General features: G+C 38.1%; 1 protein-coding gene across 2 annotated transcripts in view; it reads left to right on the top strand.

The window, feature by feature from the left end:
• LOC109856923 (dystrophin-like protein 1) overlaps positions 1–20366 on the top strand; it is a 59657-nt gene that overhangs the window by 13260 nt on the left and 26031 nt on the right. Inside the window, exon 1 of one of the 2 annotated variants that reach the window (XM_020432698.1) lies at positions 5246–5686. The exons of the other annotated variant lie outside the window; for it this stretch is intronic. Coding sequence (XP_020288287.1) covers positions 5641–5686 — 46 coding nt within the window. The 5' untranslated portion in view covers positions 5246–5640. Of the gene's footprint in view, positions 1–5245; positions 5687–20366 lie in introns of those variants that run through there. 2 annotated transcript variants of the gene reach the window in all.

The raw sequence follows: 20366 nt of genomic DNA, 5'->3' as shown, positions 1-20366 counted from the left end.
ATCGTGCCGAGCTTAAGAGCCAGCGTTGGCTCGATCTAATCATTAAGCATATTCGCCCAGTACTGGCTACTACTGTCGTACCAATATCGAGCCTCGTTTGCCGATATTGACCCAATACTGGGCCGTTCGTCAATTCCTACAAGGGTATTAATAATAATCTGTTTTTTTTAATTTTAGATGTTATTTAAAAACATTTTAAATTGAAATTGAACAATTCAAGTTGAAAAATATACACGTGTAATTGTATACGTTTATGTAAATCTCTTTCGTGAGAACTTTTGTAAAAATTACTTTTATAAAAGAAAATTTTACGGTTTTTACTTATATTGTTTGCTATTGGCAACTCACGTTCGAAGTACAATATAATATATACGCATCCAGAAGTTCGAAATCGCAGACTATTGTGTTATTTCCGAGAATCGATCATACTGTTACGTGTCGAACTGTCCTTCGACTTCGCTCTGTATCGATCTGTACCTGACAGTGATTTAGCGCTATTTCTTACGCAATGATAATGCTCGGTCACACATTATATATCCGACTAACGGAATCGCGATTGAGTTATCCAACGTTATAATCAACCGACAAAACGTTATTTGCAATCTTGATAAGTCCGAGAATATTTCTTGTGTCGCGCGCGCTAAAAGAGTTTTCAAACGAGCATTCAATTAGCGATACGATGATGTGCACTTTTTTTTTTTTGTTGCAACCGCAAGTTGAATAAAAATCCGAGTGACGTTTCGAGCCGAGATGTGCTTATCGCGCGAAATTGCGCTTCATTAAAATACTTTCCGAGTCACGCTTTCTGCTGATTGCGCTTTTTTTTCCCAAAGATGCATCTTCACTGATATCACTCGAGCAACTGCGCGTCCAAGTGAATCTGTCGGTTTTCAACGCGTTATCGTCGAAACACATATATATATTACGATTTATCTGCGCAAATCGTCTGTAATGAGATATATTTACAATATTAATTGTGATAACAATATAGACAATACTCTGTTGATTGTAGTCGGTTTTCGAGTGCACTGTATCTTTGTCACACGATAATATTGTGAACGCGTTATCGGGAGATATGAACTTTGCAATATATAGATCGATATCTTAAATTGTAACTGGAGCGTCAAATGCTATGCTCTCTCTGCAAGTGGAAAATAGAATGATAAATAAGGAATTTTCGAAATTAGAATAGATTGATTTTAATAATTTGCAAAAATGTTTTCCAACTATTATTGTCGCTTCAGATACGTCACGCTTTCCAGTTGAAATAAATTTTACAAGTGTACCGATTGATCCAAGTCTGTAAAATACACATCTCGTGTGTCTAATCTATATCTAAATATTACATCATTTCTAATTACATCTAAATTGTACGGTAATATCGGATGTCGTATACACGAATTTTGGATTGCCTAATACGTGCTTTACAGTTTGATTCGCGTAACAACGGGCGCATTCCACTCACGTCGTATTAAAATACGTTTCCGCAATCGTCTGTCTGCGCAAGATATTACGCAACAATCCGTTTAAGGGAAGCTACTCGAAATTACAGAGTGAACCCGGGTCACGCATTAATGCCGCATAATCGTGCTTAATGGAATTCGTACTGCACACGACTGATGACCGTGCGCTACGCGTATCAAACCGCACGTGTGAGTCGCGCACACAATATGCGTGTATCACGCAATATATGCTTGACAGGAGTGCCTAACGAGGATCCGATAACGTCAGATGTGTCATTGCGACGCGAAGTGGAATAGCGACTGATTCGTGCGAAGAAAGCAGAACATGATTGATAATTATCTGTAGATAATGTCTATCTGAATTTCGGAATGTATCAAGTTTGACAAAAATGTGGAAGAAAATCAAATAATTGTCTCTATGATTGGACATGCCAATGGCCCGATTTTTATTGAAGAAATAATTATTAGTTCTCAGTTTTACATATTAAATTTAAATACTTATTAAATACTTACTTTATATTATAATGTGGGGCGCAACTATATTTGACGGATACGTAAAATGACTACTACAAGCTTTATGAACAGTTTAACAATATGTAAAAGTGATGCATAATGTGTTTTACATTTGTGTTTGACATTGTAAATATTATTTGATAAATTAAGTTTTCAGTAAATTCTCATATATCAGAGTTGCTCTATATAGTGAAGTCGCGAGAAACGTTATCGAATTTTCATAAAGCACGCTCGACGAGTATTGTCAAACCGAGAATGTTTGTCAGTCGCTTTGCAAAAGATGTGAAATAATAAAGAATACGATTGACGATCGGAACAAAATAACAAAAAAGTATGTAAAGTGTGTAAAGATTACGGTATATAGCTGCGTGTCACTTTTGCATGCAAGCACAGATATTTTTTGCGAACCTTATACCGAGAGCTTCGTTGTCGTAAGCTCGCTTTAATGAAAAATATTCGCGATTCCACTTTAGGATTTTGTCCTCGCCGGTTTTTCACATTTTTGATATTTTTCGCATATTGTCTAATCGGTTGGATAATTATGGATCTCGTTTGAATTTTAAATATGCCTCGACGGTATAATTAATTTTAGCGCGGGTTACTTTTTTCTGTTCCAGACGTATTTGTATCACCGGTGAATTTTCCAGTCGGAATTTTGATAAAAATGTCGAGAAAAGTCGTTTCACTTAAAAATTTTCACTCGTTGCTTATCAAGATCCGAGACAAATTACGCTGATATTTTACTACGCAGTGCCTAACAAAGAGAAGAAATCGATTGAGTAAAAATGAGAAGAAAAAAGATATTCAAGCGAGGTTCAAGTTTTGTGACACGTCTGTTAAGCCAGACGTATAAAAACTCGCAACTCGGGGCTCCACGAAGAACGTCGTGCCAGTTTCTCTCGTCAATCATCTTGTTCGTGGTCTTCGCTTACTCCCACTGCGAAGTTTTTTTCATGTCGCAAATTTTTATACCCCCGTCGCGCGCCAATTCTGTCGATTCCGACAACTAATCGCCTCTCGAAGAAGTGTCTTAAAGTTTCTTGTTCAATATGTTTACTTTTTATACAGTCTCCCCTAAATTATGTATTTACTTTTCTTTCGACTCTATAATATATTTTATTTTTTTTAAATAACTTGTCTTTGGTATTTTTATATTTTCTCTGTTTTATTACTTAGTTTGTATGTACACGGTTTTTCATCGAAGTTTCACCGATGCTGAATCCGGAAAGATAAATAAATCTTGTTCTCTCTTTTCCTTCTTTCTCCGCTTTTACACTAACGTTTCATCTAGCGTACGATTATCTCGTGACGATCTATTTTCACTGATGCGTTAGTTCAATCCGTAATCCGATGCGACTGATGGATGCGGGTAATTTACCTAGAGCGGGAGGACAGTTGTTTTCATCGGTTCCTCTCGATTGATTGGCAATTTCACCGAGCGCATGTGAAATCGATTCGAGCCGCCGCCGCCGTCGTCTAAAGTCAATCGCGCGCTAACGAACGCGTAACGACCTCCGATAATCGAGACGATCTCTGGGCTCCTCGTATTTTCTACTGGCACGGTACGGGAACACCTGATAAATTTTCGGGGTTTGATCGAGATTTTCGAATCCGTAACTGCAATTCGAGCGCGAATGTTCGATAACTTTAGGTCAAATGAAGGTTTTCGACTACGAAGGAAAATTTACAGAACGCGCGAAACCCGGTGATTTATATTCGAATTTTCGGCAATTTAAGAGATATCTGAATTTATCGCTAATAATCGGAGGAGATAATTAGCGAGAAAATTTTGTGTTTAATCTCTCTAAAGATGTATTATTTACCATTTTTTATATACTTGACTAACAGACTAATATCCTCAATCAACATTTTTGATCTGAGCAACGGAAATGTAATTTTTTAATATTGTTTGATATTTCTGCGCAATTGCAGATCGACTTAATTTGTTAAAAATTTAGAATTAAAAAGACACATACAGGTATAAAAAGCGAACAAATAGAGAATATTTTAATATTGCAGATCGCTCTGCAAATCAGAGTTTAAAATTATAAATAATAAATATTAAAGTATATTAAATCTGACTTTCTTTACACATTATATTACTCCTCTCTCGGTCAAAACGTTTGCAAACTCTCTGAATACATACTAAAAGAACTGCAACACACAATCAGCCGTATTTCGTGCTTCTATTGGTCTTTCCTTTTTCGCGTTTTTTGCATATACTTTTGCATTTACAAAATGTAATATTTCAATTAATTGTAAAACAGTTGGGAGTAATTAATTTTTTGTCAAAATTTAAACTAAGGAACGGTTCTTGTACTTTGTTTTAAAAATTCTCGTAATTTTTCTCTCGCGACGCTTGAATTATTTGCATTAAAATTTGCGCGGAAACGCCAAAACAGTAGACACCTTAAATCGACTAAGGCGATCGTTATCTGCAATGAGATTATCCGACGAAGTTTGGCACCCACAAGTTAGGGGTAGGCATATCCCATGAAATTAGATGGCGAGACCCTCATTTCGTGTTTCAAGAAGATGTGCGAGCGACGCATCAATTTCTTGGCAACTATGTCGCCGACCGAGATGAATACTAAATTACTAACTCGGAAAGCCTATTTGACGTCGGTAATGTCAACGCGATCCTTAATATAATCTCGACCTCTATAAACATGACTTAATAATATACTTTAATATCTATCTATAGAAATTGTTCCAAATTCTGATTTGCAGAGTGATTTGCGATGTTGTAAAATATTCTTTATTTTTTTGCTTTTTATATCGATATGCGACTTGTAAAATATTTTACTTTTTACATATGTCTCAGACTTTCAAGACACGAATATTATACACGCGCATATACACGATTTTCACGCTTGTCTTCATCAATGCAAACTTTATGCACGAACTTTTTATAAATCTACCTCCTTCTTCTCATCTTCAGTCTTTACTTTTATTGTGAAACTTAGCGAGACATTTCCAGATTCGCGATTTCTCTCTTCCTACATATTCTCACCTAAAATTCCGATCTCGCAAGTTCGCGCCGCAAAACGTGTGAAAATAATCTTTATCCTTTCGACGGGATCCGGTTCGGAAGCGGAACCGGAATCCGGGTGGGCGGTGGGAGAGAAGAGAGAGAAAGACAGAGAGAGAGAGAGAGAGAGAAAGAGAGAGAGAGAGAGAGAGAGAGAGAGAGAGCGACGCGGGAGATGAGAACGGACGACGGAGATGCGCATGTTCGCTCGCGAGGGCGAAGCGCCGCTACAAAGCGTTCCGGACGCTTCATATCGTGGCGCGCTGCCACCGTGGCAACACGTTTTTGTATTTTCGGCGAAGAAGAGATTTCGTGATTTTGACAGCCAGCTGTTGTCCGCCGATTTCCTTTGATCCGCGACTCTTGTGGCTCGTTATAACCATCGCTTAAACGGAAACACGTCTAAACCAGGTGAAAGGTTGTCGCGATCACGGTGACCTTTTACAATCACAGCTCGAATTTGAATTCGAATTCACATGGTTTGGACGTTGCGCGGGACTTGGTATTGAAACTTTGTTTGTGTGAGAGTGAGAGAGCGAGTCTTGCGAGGGAAGAAAGCTGGCGAGCTGGCAGATTGTGACGAGGGAGAAGATCACGGAGTTGCTGGAATTGCTGGTGCTGCGTTGGGCCAGGATGTCGTTCTTCAGGGGTTTGTGGAAGAGCAGCTCGAAGCATAAGAGTGAGTTAGTTATAAAAGGGAATGACTGAACGAAGGGATGTGTCAGTGAGAAATCTTGAGAAACCTCAGGTCTAATGACAGATACAAATAAAAAAATTTTCCGCGATTTGATCTGTCAATCACAAATAAAATCGCGGGAAATCAAAAGGTAAAAGTTTTTTTTCACATGCTTTGCGATATGTACTCCACTTTCTCTGGCGAGGAACGTCTGTAGCTTTCGTGTAATTCGCGCCAAATAAAAAAAGTTGTCGATCGAATTGTTAGTTTTTTTTTTATCTGTCGATTTGATGATGCAGCGGTTTTTAATCGAATTGTTCGAGCAGCGCTTATCTTTGTTATTAATATAAAGAAAATACAAAACCTCGATTCTTGTTCGACAGAAGTTTTTTGTTTGCGTAGGCAAAAAATTTTAAACAAACAAGAGAGTAATTTGAACATAATTTTAAAGAAAAAAAGAAAAAGATAAGTTAATATTTAGAAAAGAGTTATTACTACGTTAATTATTGCGTATAAACACTGCTTAAACATTTGCAATTCAGCAACGATATATATTTTCAGCTTTGAAACATGAAATTCAATGTGCGGTTTACACGGAGCACAGATACTAACGTAAGCTGATCAATTTGAGCGAGATGTTGGTATCGCAACACACATATTCGAAATTCAATAATATTTCCGAAATTGATTTTGAAAAGCGCTCGAACGATTCGCGGCGCGCACGTTCGCGGGGAAAACATGTTCGCTGACTGCTAATATGTAGTTCGCGTCTCGAAAGAATCGATTATGTTCTAGATGTTTGTGTCGTTCGCTTTTTATTTCGTCTATTCTTTTCTCGTACTCTTTTCACGTTTAGCTACAGCAAACCCCAAGTTTACTATGTACCTCTTATTGCAGAAACTCTTTCTCTCTCTTTTTTTTATACATACATATATATGTTTCTCATCTCTCTTTTTTCATAAAAATGATTAAATCTTAAGATGATGGTAAACTCGGACGCGATTTATTTGTTTGCTTTGAAAAGAAATTGAAGAAGCTCAACGAACGCGAGTTCGTTACATATATGTATATCGTGTTGCCATAACCTTTGACATTCTCTCATTACTTTTCATGAGGTAAATTATTCCACATTCGTTACCAACACAAACACACATATAGAAACACATACGCATGCACACGTTGCTGCATGATTAAAATTTAATACTTCTAACATTTATTTTAAGAAATATGTTAGATTGTTGGCGATTACCGATAAAAAAAATTTGAACTTTATAAAGTTGTTAAGAAAATTATAAAAAAATTATTAACAAAATTAAAATTAAATATTGTTTTAGTGACGCGGTAGAGATGAGTATAATCCATTTCTTATTAATGCTCTACAAGTAGATGGTTTTACAAAAAAGATGTTTCGAACGAATATCATCATCCGCGACTCTCTCACGTATTCCGCGCTTCTAGTGAATAAAAATTAAACGAGACCACCACACTGTCACGATGATATTGGCAACGTGACTGGATCGTTTCCCTCTCCTCAATGCCTCCAGCCGGGAAAACTTTCAGAATGACGGATGAAGTATGAATATTGTAACGTGGCCGCGTGCACAAAGAGAAGGCTGGTTTGATTAATTGAAAGGATATCGGAGAAAATGTTTTACGCGACGCAAACGGCGAATTTTTCATAGAAAAACACCCCATCGCTAAAAATAGCGTTTTGATATTAAAATGTGCTCCAAAATATCTTCTCTCTCCGCGTTTACAGTTTATTATTTCATGCGCGGTAAACATTTCATTTAATATATACCTTTTCAAGTAAATATATATTTTCAATAAATGTTTGTGACGCGTAATATAAAATTGTCTTAAAAAATATACACGTTCGTGTCTGTGTGTTTATGTTATGCACACATGTTTTTATTTCTATGTGAAAGACTTGTTTGTCTCATTTGCAAAATTCTACATTATTAAATTTATATATTATCGAGAACTCGCGCGCGTATAAATTTAGCTGCGCATTATTCACGATACAATGGGGCATGATAATTGTTGATCAAAAATTTTCAATTAAATATATAAAATTTTAATACGCACATAAGTTTGTTTTAATGCATTAATATACATTCACTTGATGTATATATACATATACATTATACCTCTTTACGTATAATAATAAAATGTAATAATCTGACTTCTCTGTTCGTTATGAGGCACCGAGTAGCAAAAACTGGCAAAGCGTTTGGATGAAACATTCGCATAGTTTAGCGTATGTCGTGCTTTATATACAGGAATATCCATTAATTATGAAACAGGAACATGAAATGTAATATTTTTATTGTTAGTTACTTTTGTGAGTTTTGCCAGTTTGTTTTACACCAAAACCTTGGCATATTTATCTCGTCAGCAAATTCTCAATTTGCATTGTTTTCGCGACGAGAAACAAAACACACAAATAACGTTGGAAACTGCATCAATGTTTACGTTGTAATCCAGTATATTAAATTATATAAATACATTGTCACACATCAAGAGAACGGAGAAATGTGTGTGTTTTTTAAGAGATATATATGTGTTACATTTTTTTTTTTTTGGCTTCCTACAAGAATATGACACGTACAGGAAACACGTGTACGCAATATAATCGAGCGTTTATCAAGACGATCGAATCCTCGGCAATTTCTCGAGATCTCTCACTCGACGAGATTTACGACGACTATATTTCGCGGCTGCGAAATGTTGAGAGAAGTGATAACGGAGACTCTGCAACGCAGCAATATAGCAGCAGCAGTAGCATTAGCTAACAGAGCAACGACGCAGTTAACGCGATTATTCGCAATAAGCGCGCCGTTATAGAGTCACCTTCAAGATTATGATAATGCATGCGCGGACTCGCATTATGGGCGTAATGTGACCCCCTTCTGTGAGCACTGATTATTGATCATAAAATCTGCATAAACCCGTGACGGCAGTCGCATCCCGATGTCGACGCGAAAAAAAAACGTACGTACCACCTAAATGCATAATTGCAAAAAGTAACATTTATTATTATTCTTCTTCAAACTCACACACGCGCACACACGTATAAAACTGAGGATAAAAAACTGCCAGAAAATATAGTTTAAGTAGAGTTTATACAAAGAAGTGACATCAACAACGTATATTAATAAGCGACAAATTGCGCGATTCTGTGTTTTTGTCGTGTGACCGTGCTGCCTTCGAGGGACGTGTTACATATTGCGTGCAGCAGCTGCGTCTTAGAAAGTGCCCCATTGCGGGATATCGCGGTATAATAGTCGCCACGATATTGGACGCGCGGTCCGTATTGTGCTTGGCAAAACGTGCCCGTTTAAACGGAAAGCCGTTCCATTCAATTGCGAAACACACCCCATGCGTCATTTCACCCTTGACGTTTGTCAAAAAAATTTTTGACAGATTAATAAATATTATCATACGATGTTTTTGCAAAATGTTACACGTACACATTTTGTTCGAATCGAAAAGACAAAATTACAACAAAAAAACGAAGGCTTTTAATTAAGAAAAAAACGAGAGAGATGCCGAGATGATCTTCGATGAAATTCGGCGATGATGATTAAATTCCGGTGTGTGCTCCAGTTACGATTTCGTATGTTAGCGCGTATCACAACGCGATATACATAATAGCCGGAGTGTACAGAGCGGACCCGCTGGTGTTAATGAACTTGCTGCCGCGAGTTATTTCGCACGATCATCGTCTCGGAAGTTGTTCGCGCGATGACAAGAGCGGCACGACATCGCTCGTCTCGATTCTACACGACGGATATAAAAATAAGTAATAACATGTTCAAGCAAAAAAAAAAAAAATACCGCACACGTTCGTATTCGCGTGGTACATCATTTAGCGTTAAATGCGCTCATTTAGTTCTCGTTCGAAGAAAACCGACGTTATCGTGTGACGTTATCATTTGTGAAACTATTATATTTTACGTTAAATTGCGTAGTCGTTATTACTTCCGCAATCAGAGTAGAAAGGAAACTTTTTCCCGCGCGAGATATTGCGCGAAATAAAATTTATAGCGTAGAAATTTAAATACATATTTACAGATAAGAAAATAACGTTTTACTCTGTACCGATAAAGTATAATCGATAAAGTTACTTGCGCGTATTGCGCTTGAAGTAAATTATCCAAGGTATTAGAAACGAGAAGCTTAATCTACGGAAATAAAATTCCAATAAACATTTGTTTGTTTGCGCAAATGTTGTAATTCACATAATAAATTGCCAAGAGCAAAGAAGCGTTCCGTCTTTGTGCTAGCATTATACCGCGAAAGAGAAATAGTGCTCAATTCTCGTTTAATTTCAATACATTCGCAATAGAGTCAAGCGCCGTTTTATTGCCGCCTCTTTGTGACAATTGTTTCGTTTCGGGAGGGTTTACATTGAAAGTATTACTCTGAAAGTACTGGTAAAGTAAAATAAGATATTGAACAAAGACGTGAGACGCGGAAATAAAACGAGAAATCTCTTCTCTTCTCTAATCTTATGCTTATTGTATAATTACCGTATCAGTAGTGTAATTATTATTGCGCAGATGGAAGATATGCGTAGCAAGTATACGTAACATTAATTAATTTCGCAATTGCTCATAACGTATAAACATCTGAATTAAAAAATACTACCGTGTTGTGTGTAAAATAACTACTACTAAAAAGAGTGTAAAATGGACAAAAAAAACGAAAGAAAGAAAGAAAAAGAGAAAGAGAGAGAGAGAGAAAGAGCAGAATATAAATGAGATTGCAATATGCGGACATGAGTACACGCTTTTTACGTTTACAGGTAATATCTATTGTGTCTCAGATGATAAAGAGGAAAGGTTCTCTCTCACAAGAGAGAGAGAGAAAGAGAGAGACAAAGAGTTATACGACTATCTCGTCGCACACCGCATTAGCGTCAGCATATGAAAAAGAATGATAGGAATTGCATGTTGTAGTTTCAGATTTCACGCAACGTTGTTGCTGACATGCAAATGGACAAAGTACTTTTCAGATCTCGTTACAGCTTTTGTTTCCCATTCCGCGCATTTGTATCATATTGTACGTAAAAGATATTTCATGTGAAATGTGCGCGATATATATGTATATATATAAACACATACAGGATGTCTGAAAAATTTTGATACAGCCGAAGTGTGAAGATACATTGGGTCAATCTGAACAGAAAAGTTTTGTACCATTTTGCAAAATTCGCAATAGATGTTGAGTGATTAATTAAATACACGTGAACCAATGAGCGCGTGGAAAGCAATGGTCGGACTCAGTAGGTGTGTATGATTTTCAGTTGTAAAGATAAATGGCTTATTTCATGCAATCTCCTGAGAGATGAAGAGAGCAAGAGGCGGAGCAAACAAGCGAGTGGCGAGTGACACATCTTCTTGCGTGTAGCTTGATTTTTACAACTGAAAATCATACACGCCTACAGAGTCCAGACCATCGCTTTCCACGCGCTTATTGAATCACATGTATTAATTAATCACTCAACACCTATTGCGAATTTTGCAAAATGACGCATGACTTTTCAGTTCAGATTAATCCAATCTACTTTCACACTTCGGCTGTGTCAAAATTTTTCAGACACCCTGTATATATATATATAATTTTGAATTAATAGTTGATCTTCTAAGTTTTTTTTTTTTTTAATCTCCGAGTTTCAATCTAAAAATAATTGGATTTCTCAGAAAAACGGAATTTTCAATTACGGTTTACAATTATCGGAATATTCACGCTATCCCTGGAATTTACATTCGTTTGGAGTGTCGCGGAACTGCGCGCGTATGTAAAGTGCCTGCGTAAATTCGAGTTGAATTGACGTATTTTCGCGCGTAATACCCGACGAAATCACCCGACGCGTTTTTCGCGTCGTGTTCACTAGGCTGGATAATCTGTTAGGATTTCCGATAAGCTGTAGCCATCAGGTGCTTGTCAACGTCCGGAACATATTGAACAGACGCATATCCCTCAGAGACGATCTATAATTTATGTATTTATCGCACGTGACCATGTTTCACGCGACGTATTGTGCTACGTTAACACAAAACGCTAAGAACGCCGATATTACGAACAAAGGATACACGAATAATAAAAATTCTGAAAGGAGAAATATATTCGTAATATTGACACGCGATATGTGAAACGGAGACATATACGAAGCGAAAAATATTAAACGAAGAAAACCATTCACAAAAGCATGGAAAATTTTTGCAGATGATAAAGGCTGTGAAAAAATTTTTATATATTCTCGACCGTAGCTTCTTCTGGTTTTGTTCTGTATTTTTTTTTTGCGGATATCAGCGTGAATTGCCGCGGGATAAATTTGTAGTTGATCTCAATCGCGCTGTCACGCACAGAGTATTATATTCGGTAACTATAAACTACGTTGATGTTAACGGTTTCGATTCTCTCGTTCACACGCAGTAAAATCTGACGCTTTTCACGGTATATTTTACGATCGCAACAATATGCCAATAGAGGAACACTAGTTGTGTGCGGAGGTGGTTTTCGATGCCGCAAGAGGATGATATGACGAGAGGAAACTTGTCTATTTTCCGGTGCAATAGAACGCATTAATCTATCGTTGCGATAGATGTATATCTGTACCTAACGAGTACGATAAAATACTTTTTGTTACTTTTAGTTACTATACATATAAAAACAACAAATACTAAATATTGATTATTTTGTAATAAAAAATATAAATTATAAAAACATAAAAATATAAATAATATAAGTAATATAACTTTTTTTTATCAATTTATCTCAATTTAAATTGAAGTTCATTGGTTGTTTTTAAAAGTTCCAGACAAAATATGCCATTTTAAAATAAATTCTGTATATATAATTTATTATTTGGTTGATATTGTGAAGTTTGTATGTTAAGCCGATTTTATAAAGCAAACTTTAATCGTATTACACGTGTAGCTTTTAGGTTTTGTATTATACCAAAGTTGTATCATAATAGAGATGTCAGATATTAATTTCGTAATTCAATACATTGTGAGAGAGATAATTGATAAGGTGTTTCTCGCGAGGTTTATTAAAATGTATGAGATCATCGATTCATATGAATATATACGAGCAATACTGTTACGAAGCAAGCAACGATCTCGTGATTTATCTGACGGAAATATCGATGCAAAATTAATTCTTGTCGTTAATGTATATATTGCATCTATTCTATTTATAGAATTTGCTCTCGTCCGTTAGTAATATTAGATTAATGTTTGGCGTGACGGTTATCTTATTATAGACTAAAATTTGAACGAGAGTTAATCGATATTTCAATGTAAAACTGATTTTTACATGACATATCTGTTTGCTCTTGTACTCTTTTCACAATCTTCTTTCAAAAATACAATATATTTGTTTTTGTTTTTTTTTTTGCACTTGTCATGTACATGATAAATGGTATATTGGTTTCTCACATTTTTTCACGCGTCATACGTTCCAAAGCTTTCAGTTACTATATTAATATTAACTGTTTAAGCAAAAGTAAGATTAATCACTCACACAAAAATGTACGGAAAAAATATATAGCGTTATTTTTTTTATTCTAAAAAAAGTTATTACAATAGTTTTTATATGTATACAGAACGTCTGAAAAATTTTGACATAGTGGAAGTACGAAAATAAATCTGTCTCTCTGAACAGAAAAAACATTTTTAAAAATTTGCAATATTTATTGAGTCATCAATTAATTAATGTGAGCCAATGAGCGTGTGGGAAGCAACGATCCGAATTCTGTAGGCGTATAAATTCTCACTTGTACAAAAAAAATAGCTCATGCAATTCCTAGCAGCAAGCAAGCGTGCGAGCGTGTGACACAGCTTTTTGCGATCAGCTGATTTTCGCAGCGGTACAACTGAAAATCATACATCTTCATAGTCCGGTTCATTGTTTCCCACGCGCTCATTGGCTCACATTTATTAATTAATATTAACTCAATAATATATTGCGAATTTTGCAAAATGATATATAACTTTTCTGTTCAGATCGATCCAATCTATTTTTTATTTTAACTGTGTCAAACTTTTTCAGATACTCTGCAAAAATGTCAATATAATATAACTCTGATTTAGAAAACCGATTAATAGAACAAAATTCTCTCTATTCAGTTCAGTTATATATGACATGCCACTCGACAAAAATACTGCATTATTATTATTATTATTGTTATTATTATGGAGTTTATTAAATCTATCCACAATGTACGCGATCATTTACCGTGCAAACAGAAGGCATATTATTTGGCAAATTCAGTAGCCCGCTAATCAAAGCGCTATGCTCAGTGAATATCGCACAAATTTGGTTAGACAATGCCAAACAATTCGGTCTATGTGTGGAGAATCATTGGTTGATTTCTGGCTACGGGATCTCGATGTAGCGCGTCTGTTCCATGAATTAATCTTTATTGACACTGCGTTCCCTTTTCATTGGCATTAATGTAGGTAATAGCGTGCAGACGTATCGTGAGAGAATAATTGGTGCAATATATTCTCGAATATATTTATAATATTCTCGAATTATATACATATATATATATATATATATATATTATAAATAATATATGTATATGTATGTGTGCATTACGACCGTCAAGTGTTTTAAATTAATATTGTAACATATGAATATATATGCACATAGATAACAAAGAGAACGGTCCTCTCTATTTTCTCTCGCATTATTTCACGTTCCATTCTCTATCCGGGTAATAATATGTGTAAATATAGAAAATCGTATTTCATGAGACGTTAAGCATCGCTTAATTAACACCCCCTTGAGGTGGAATTTAATTGCGGCTGTTTCAGCTCCGCTCGCGCATAATATCGCAGGTTTACCGTTTTGCGGGAGCGCGCTTTGCGTCGCGCAAAAGAGCTCGTGACCGCTTTTGGCGGAGTCGAGCGACTCTTCTGCTTTTAATAGCGTATACACATACATCGTGTAATCGGCGCGCGTTTACTCCGCATCGTTGTGCGTAAACGCGCCGCGCACGCAACTTGAATTGGCATTTCGCCGATATTTGACGAAATAGAAGTAATTAATTAACGCAGGAACCATAAATCGCAGCAACTCGTCTTGATCGTCGCGCGAATACACGACGCAAAGAACATTTCGTATATTTGTTACGCTCGTTATTTTTTTTTACTCTCAAGTAGTTTTTCTCGAGCAAGCAAATCTTTCTCGACATTAGAACAATTATTTTGTTATTCTCATTGTAATTAATTTTTCTAATTGTAATGCATTCCTTAATTACGATTTCCCCGCTATGCAAATGTTTATCGCGAAGCAAATTGCAGCGAAACGTTGATTGGAATTGATTAATGCAAATAGCCGATGCAAATCAACTTTCTTCGAGAGAGCTTTTTCGTCACGTAGCAAATTCGCAGCGTCGTCGCCCGTGTAGTAACACCGTAGCAATTTATTACGTCGCTAGACGCGCTTCGGGTGGGCTAAATTACAAGCGACGACGGTTCATTAATTATCGACAACCCGGTCGTTCTCAAGGTCGATATAATCGATCGCGAATATGTCTCAGGAAGTCTATTGAATCGCTTTGAGAGGCGGAGAGAGGAGAGAGAGGGAAAGAGGAAGAAAAGCTGCGCTATCATCAGGATACATTCCTATTCCTCAGCGCTTAGTGAAGTACACTACGTCTGATGCGCGCGCTTCCTATTTTCTTCTCCTTTCTCGTTCGATTAACGTCACCTCGTAATTGACTTAAGTTTCCCGGCGCATCGTAACTCGGTGGCGGCAAATAAACGAGCCCTTTCCGCGCACGCGCCCGCCACGCGACTTTATTCCAGTCGTGCTCATCGGGAAACCGCGAGCGAGGGGGCGCGAGAGAAGGGAAAGGGTGTAAACGGGTGGCTCGGCACTCAATTTAAATACAAATTAAATGAGAGACAGCCTCGACTGCCTCTCGGCTACCCGCTTTGTCGAGATTTCTAGCATGGAAATTCGATTTGTCCGAATTAATTGCCGCGCGACGTGACTCACCGCGTGGCCATTTTTTTGCGTCACACACCGCGGTTACCGTTACCGTGAAATAGCATGGACAAAATTTTGTCACCATTGTTTCCGACGCGAGACAAACAGAAATATCACGTTCCTTAAATTTTGATTTTTGCATTATGCAATATCCTATATTAAAAAAGGCATGTGTACCAAGAAGTGCGCGTTTTGGAGCCGAATGTATCGCATCTATTGTTGCCTCTTTTCCGCATTGCCGATTGGTTGGTTGGTTGATAAAGTCGAATCGAATCGGTAAGATCGAGAGAGTAAATAATGAAAAGCGATTTTGAGACAGTTCGTCGTATATGTAGAGAAAATTAAAAACGTAACTAAAGTCACGTTACAGGAAAGAGTAGAAAAACAACACGTGAAAATAACGTGACTGTAATTTATATTATATATAACATTAAATAATACATATTATACATATAATTTATTATATATTTATAATATTATACTTTATATTGTATTATATGTATTATATACTTACTACAGAGTAATGTCACTGACCTCGGCCGCGCGGCCTTGGCGGAGTCATTGACCTCGGCCGCGCGGCCTTGGTGGGGGCGGGGTCACTGGCCTCGGTCGCGCGACTGCGGTGGAGTCATTGACCTCGGCCGCGCGACCGCGGCGGTGTTACTGACTTCGGTTACGTGATTACGGTATATATATATATATACATATATGCGTATGTGTGTGTATTATATATAGATATAGAATATTACATATAATATATATAATATTCTCTTTTTTACCCTTTTCCCTGTCACGTTACTTTAGTCACGTGTTGTTTTTCCACTTCTCTCTCTTACTATTTTTTGAGTTTGATTTTCATGCGTTATTTCTGACATTTCTCATATGTGTATTATATATATGGTTTATAAGACGTATATACTATCTGTCATCGCGGTGACAGGTTGTGTTCACTGACAACACGTTAAATAAAAATAACAATAGCGTGCGCCTGTGTTGTGCTAGTATTATAAATAAGATTTTCATAGTAGATGATAATTTCTTTATCATTTGTTTATAAATATTAGTTGACTCACACATGCGCGCGAGAAAAGCACTTTGAGACGGAATACTTCAAAGCAAATCCGACGACGCATCCATATATAAAAAAGTTGCACTTATTAGCTGATATCATTATTGTTGGAAAAGCAGATGCACGTCCAAGACTGTTTGGACGTTCGCCAAACTGGTCGGCTTCGACGATTCGCGCAGTCGACCTCGCCCAATTTACAATGCAAACGCCATCCTCTTTCGCTTCGCTCTCTTCCCGAGCGATATCGTCGACCCTCTTTTCGTTTTCCGCGCGTCGCAATTGCACGACTTTTCCACCTCGTTCCAAACTCGCCTCTTCCATCCTCTACGTCTGTCTTTTGGTTTTTCTTCGCTTTTGTGTTCTTACGATTCTCTTATTCCATTTGTTCTCTTTTCTTTTCGATACCGCTTCAACCTTCGGCGAAAGAGGGCCGGGACATTCCCGACATTTTTGCCTTCTCACCGAACTCAACCGTGAGCTCAATTTTGCCGGAAAATTTCTCCCCACGGTCTTTTGTGGCGAAACAGAAGCAAGATCGAGGAAACGAATAAAAGTACAGAGAGTACCGGGCTACTTTGGTATGCTCCGAAAGATTCTATTTCTATCGACCTCTCGTCGACGAGAGAGATACCTATACTTTTTTCTGTTACACAAAGCGCGCTTTCTTTTCCTTCAGACGTATCCGAATGGGAATAAGCTCTGCGTGTTTTTATGCACATATATAATATATAGATCTTTTTAGACAATTTTGCAAAGTTTTAGCTGACGCAAGTCTCTAAATGGACGAATGTATATATATATATATAAAACTTATTCGAGTAACGAAGAATTAAAGTAACTGACGCAGCCGATATAAATTGTATTCATCTTGCAAAGTCTGCTTCAACATGCGTATTTGACTTGTGAAATTTGTACGAACAATGAGGTGCAGCAATCGACCAACTTCAAGTACCTTTGCCGGTACAATATTTCACGGTACATTTAGAGCTTTGCCAGTCGCGCAAGATCTTAGTTCGTTATCGTTCCTTTTGTTTAAATAGAAGATTACGGGCAAATTTACCGTGTATTACGAAATTGCGTTAATTCCGGCGGGAGCGACGGACGGAAGGGATGAGTTTCTAAGCTTTTATCTCGTCACTCCGTAATCCCATTACAACGCGGCGAGTTGTACTATAGTGGTAGTCCCGGCTGTGGAAATAACCGGAACAAATGTTGGCTCATAATGCCATGAGTAACCGGAAATAGTGTAACACTCTCGGATATATCACGAAGACCTTTCGGCGGTGTCGTGAAGAGATTCCTGTTTCACTCCTGCGGCACACACTCGGTATCTTATCAGACCATTCTCTTTGGGTGTGTATGTGTATGTGTGTGTGTGTATGAAAGGAGAATGTGTCTGAGAACATACACCAAGAACACACTCGTTGTCGCGGAATTTCCATTCTGCGACTATAATTTCAAGTAACAAAGTTTTAGAATCTTGACTTTTGCTTTTTTTTCTATTTCCAACGCAAATTAACTTAACTACTATTTTCTCAAGTGGGGAAAAAAAGATATTTTTGACCTCGTGCTTTTTCACATTTTCTCGTTCTCTGTCTCTCTGCATCAGGGTATTTTCCACGATGCTGTACGATCGACTTAGGCGAATGTTTATCCGCAAATCACCCATCGGCAGAAGTTGGCCGAGAAAGCTTTGACGCGTCACGTTAGAGCAGCTCGGGGATCGATACCTTGCAGAAGTAATCTGTCCCTCGTAATAGGATTTCGACGCGAACCCTTATCCGCCCCGTTTCCCCCCGGGATTAGTTCGTGGAAGTTACACAGTCACTCGATCCTTGCGCATGCATGTTCTTCCAAATATACAGGTTAATAAGAAGAGGACCTGGATCAAGCACAGCTCGATGAGAGACCGTAAACCTCTGGAAAAGCTCGAGGACGAAAAGCTCGGAATTCACACCGAGCCACAAATGGGCCAACAAGATTTACGGAGTGAATCGAATATATAGCGAATAGATGTGGAAAACAGATATCGCAAACGCAAATTAGATGTCCGGAAGTGACTTTCGACGAGACTGTGGAGAACAAGAAAGGCAAGGGAAAAACATTTGTTTTTAAAATCATTTTTATGTTTTGGATATTTGTTGTTTTTTTGTTTTTTTTTCAATTGGTTTTAAAGTACGCCACGTTTGTGGTAGGCGATTCTCGCCGTAGTTCGCCGACGACACACAAGGCGAACGTTAAGACAAGGTAAGAACAAAGCAGTCAAGGGTAAATGCGCTTTTTCGTGCTTGCGCATTGGTGGCGGTGTAATTTAGAGATGTTTATTAACCCGCACCGCAGGGCTGTAGACACAAAAGAGGGGGGGGGGGAGGGGGCAGCGAGTTAGGGTGTTGAAAGGGTTGAAGACGGGAGAAGAGAAGAAGGGGGTTCGAGTTGTTCGTGCTCGAGCGCATATTTCGCTCACAAAGCTCGGGTTTGCCCTACTCTTCTCCGTCAGTCCCTTCCGTCGAAACACACACACTTGCGGATTTAACTCCCGCGCTTTGGAGTGCCGCCGTACACACATGTGTTACGGCGAGTAATATCGCGACGTGCGGATCGAGCACGTAGAGATTCCTTCTCCTCGAGAAGGAATGTCTCTCTACAAGGCATTGTGCGCGGTATTCCGCAAGTCGCGTTTCGGAATGTGTTCGAATCGGATCGTTATGACGCTCCGGGGTGGACGACCGGTTGTTTAAGGGAAGCACACACTCTCGCTTCCCTCTGAAACATTAATAACCGCGCTATTTAATAACAAAGGAACAAGTACGCGGCGCACGGTAGGTAATTGCTTTTCATTTAGCACACATCATAAAGTGTAAAATCAACGAATAAGTAGATAATCCTTGCGGAATGAATAAATCGCGCGGAAAAAAAGAGCTCAAAAAATGATAATAACAGAGGATATGTGTGTGTAAAATTTTATAATAAAAAATTCTTACGAATAATAAATTCTCCCTCATTAGCAATGCTAACGTACTTTCGACAATGAGTTATAGCTCTTGTTCCGACTCTCTTCTATGGTGAATTGAAATTAAAAAAGAAAAAGAACAAAAAAAAAAAATAAGCCCAGAGCTCTGGCGGCTCGGAGATAGAGCGATTTAACGGATCTCCGTAGCCTCTGGCTGAAAAGAGCGAGACAAAAGCGCGGGGCTCGGTCGTCTAGAAAAGCCAGATGGCGGAGAAGGGTGAGAGACAGAGTGGGAGGTGGGTTAAAGTGCATTCGAGTTAAAGCGAGTTCGCGCAGACATGGGGGAGGGGGAGGGTGGGTTTTTTTTTGCCACTTAAACCGCTCGACGAAGGCCGGGGAAAACGGCGAATGCGCGGCGAGAGGAAAATGTTTCGGAAAACTGACTCCGATTTCTCGTTACAAAGCCCGTCGTCGTCGTCGTTGTCGAGGATTGCAGTTTTTCCACGAATGTGTCGACGCTGAGCTTTAATTGACTTCCATCGCGCGACGCGATGTTTGTAGTATATTTTATATCTCACGAGCGATTAGGTTGCAAAACGTTATGTACAAGTCAGCGCGAGATGGAATTTCTTGTTCATGCGCAGATTGGC

The sequence above is a fragment of the Pseudomyrmex gracilis genome, unplaced genomic scaffold, assembly GCF_002006095.1.
Source record: "Pseudomyrmex gracilis isolate BER0280 unplaced genomic scaffold, ASM200609v1 scaffold_4, whole genome shotgun sequence".
NCBI classification, from domain to species: Eukaryota; Metazoa; Arthropoda; class Insecta; order Hymenoptera; family Formicidae; genus Pseudomyrmex; species Pseudomyrmex gracilis.
Note: the sequence above shows the minus strand (reverse complement) of the source record. Positions and strands in the feature narration are given on the sequence as shown.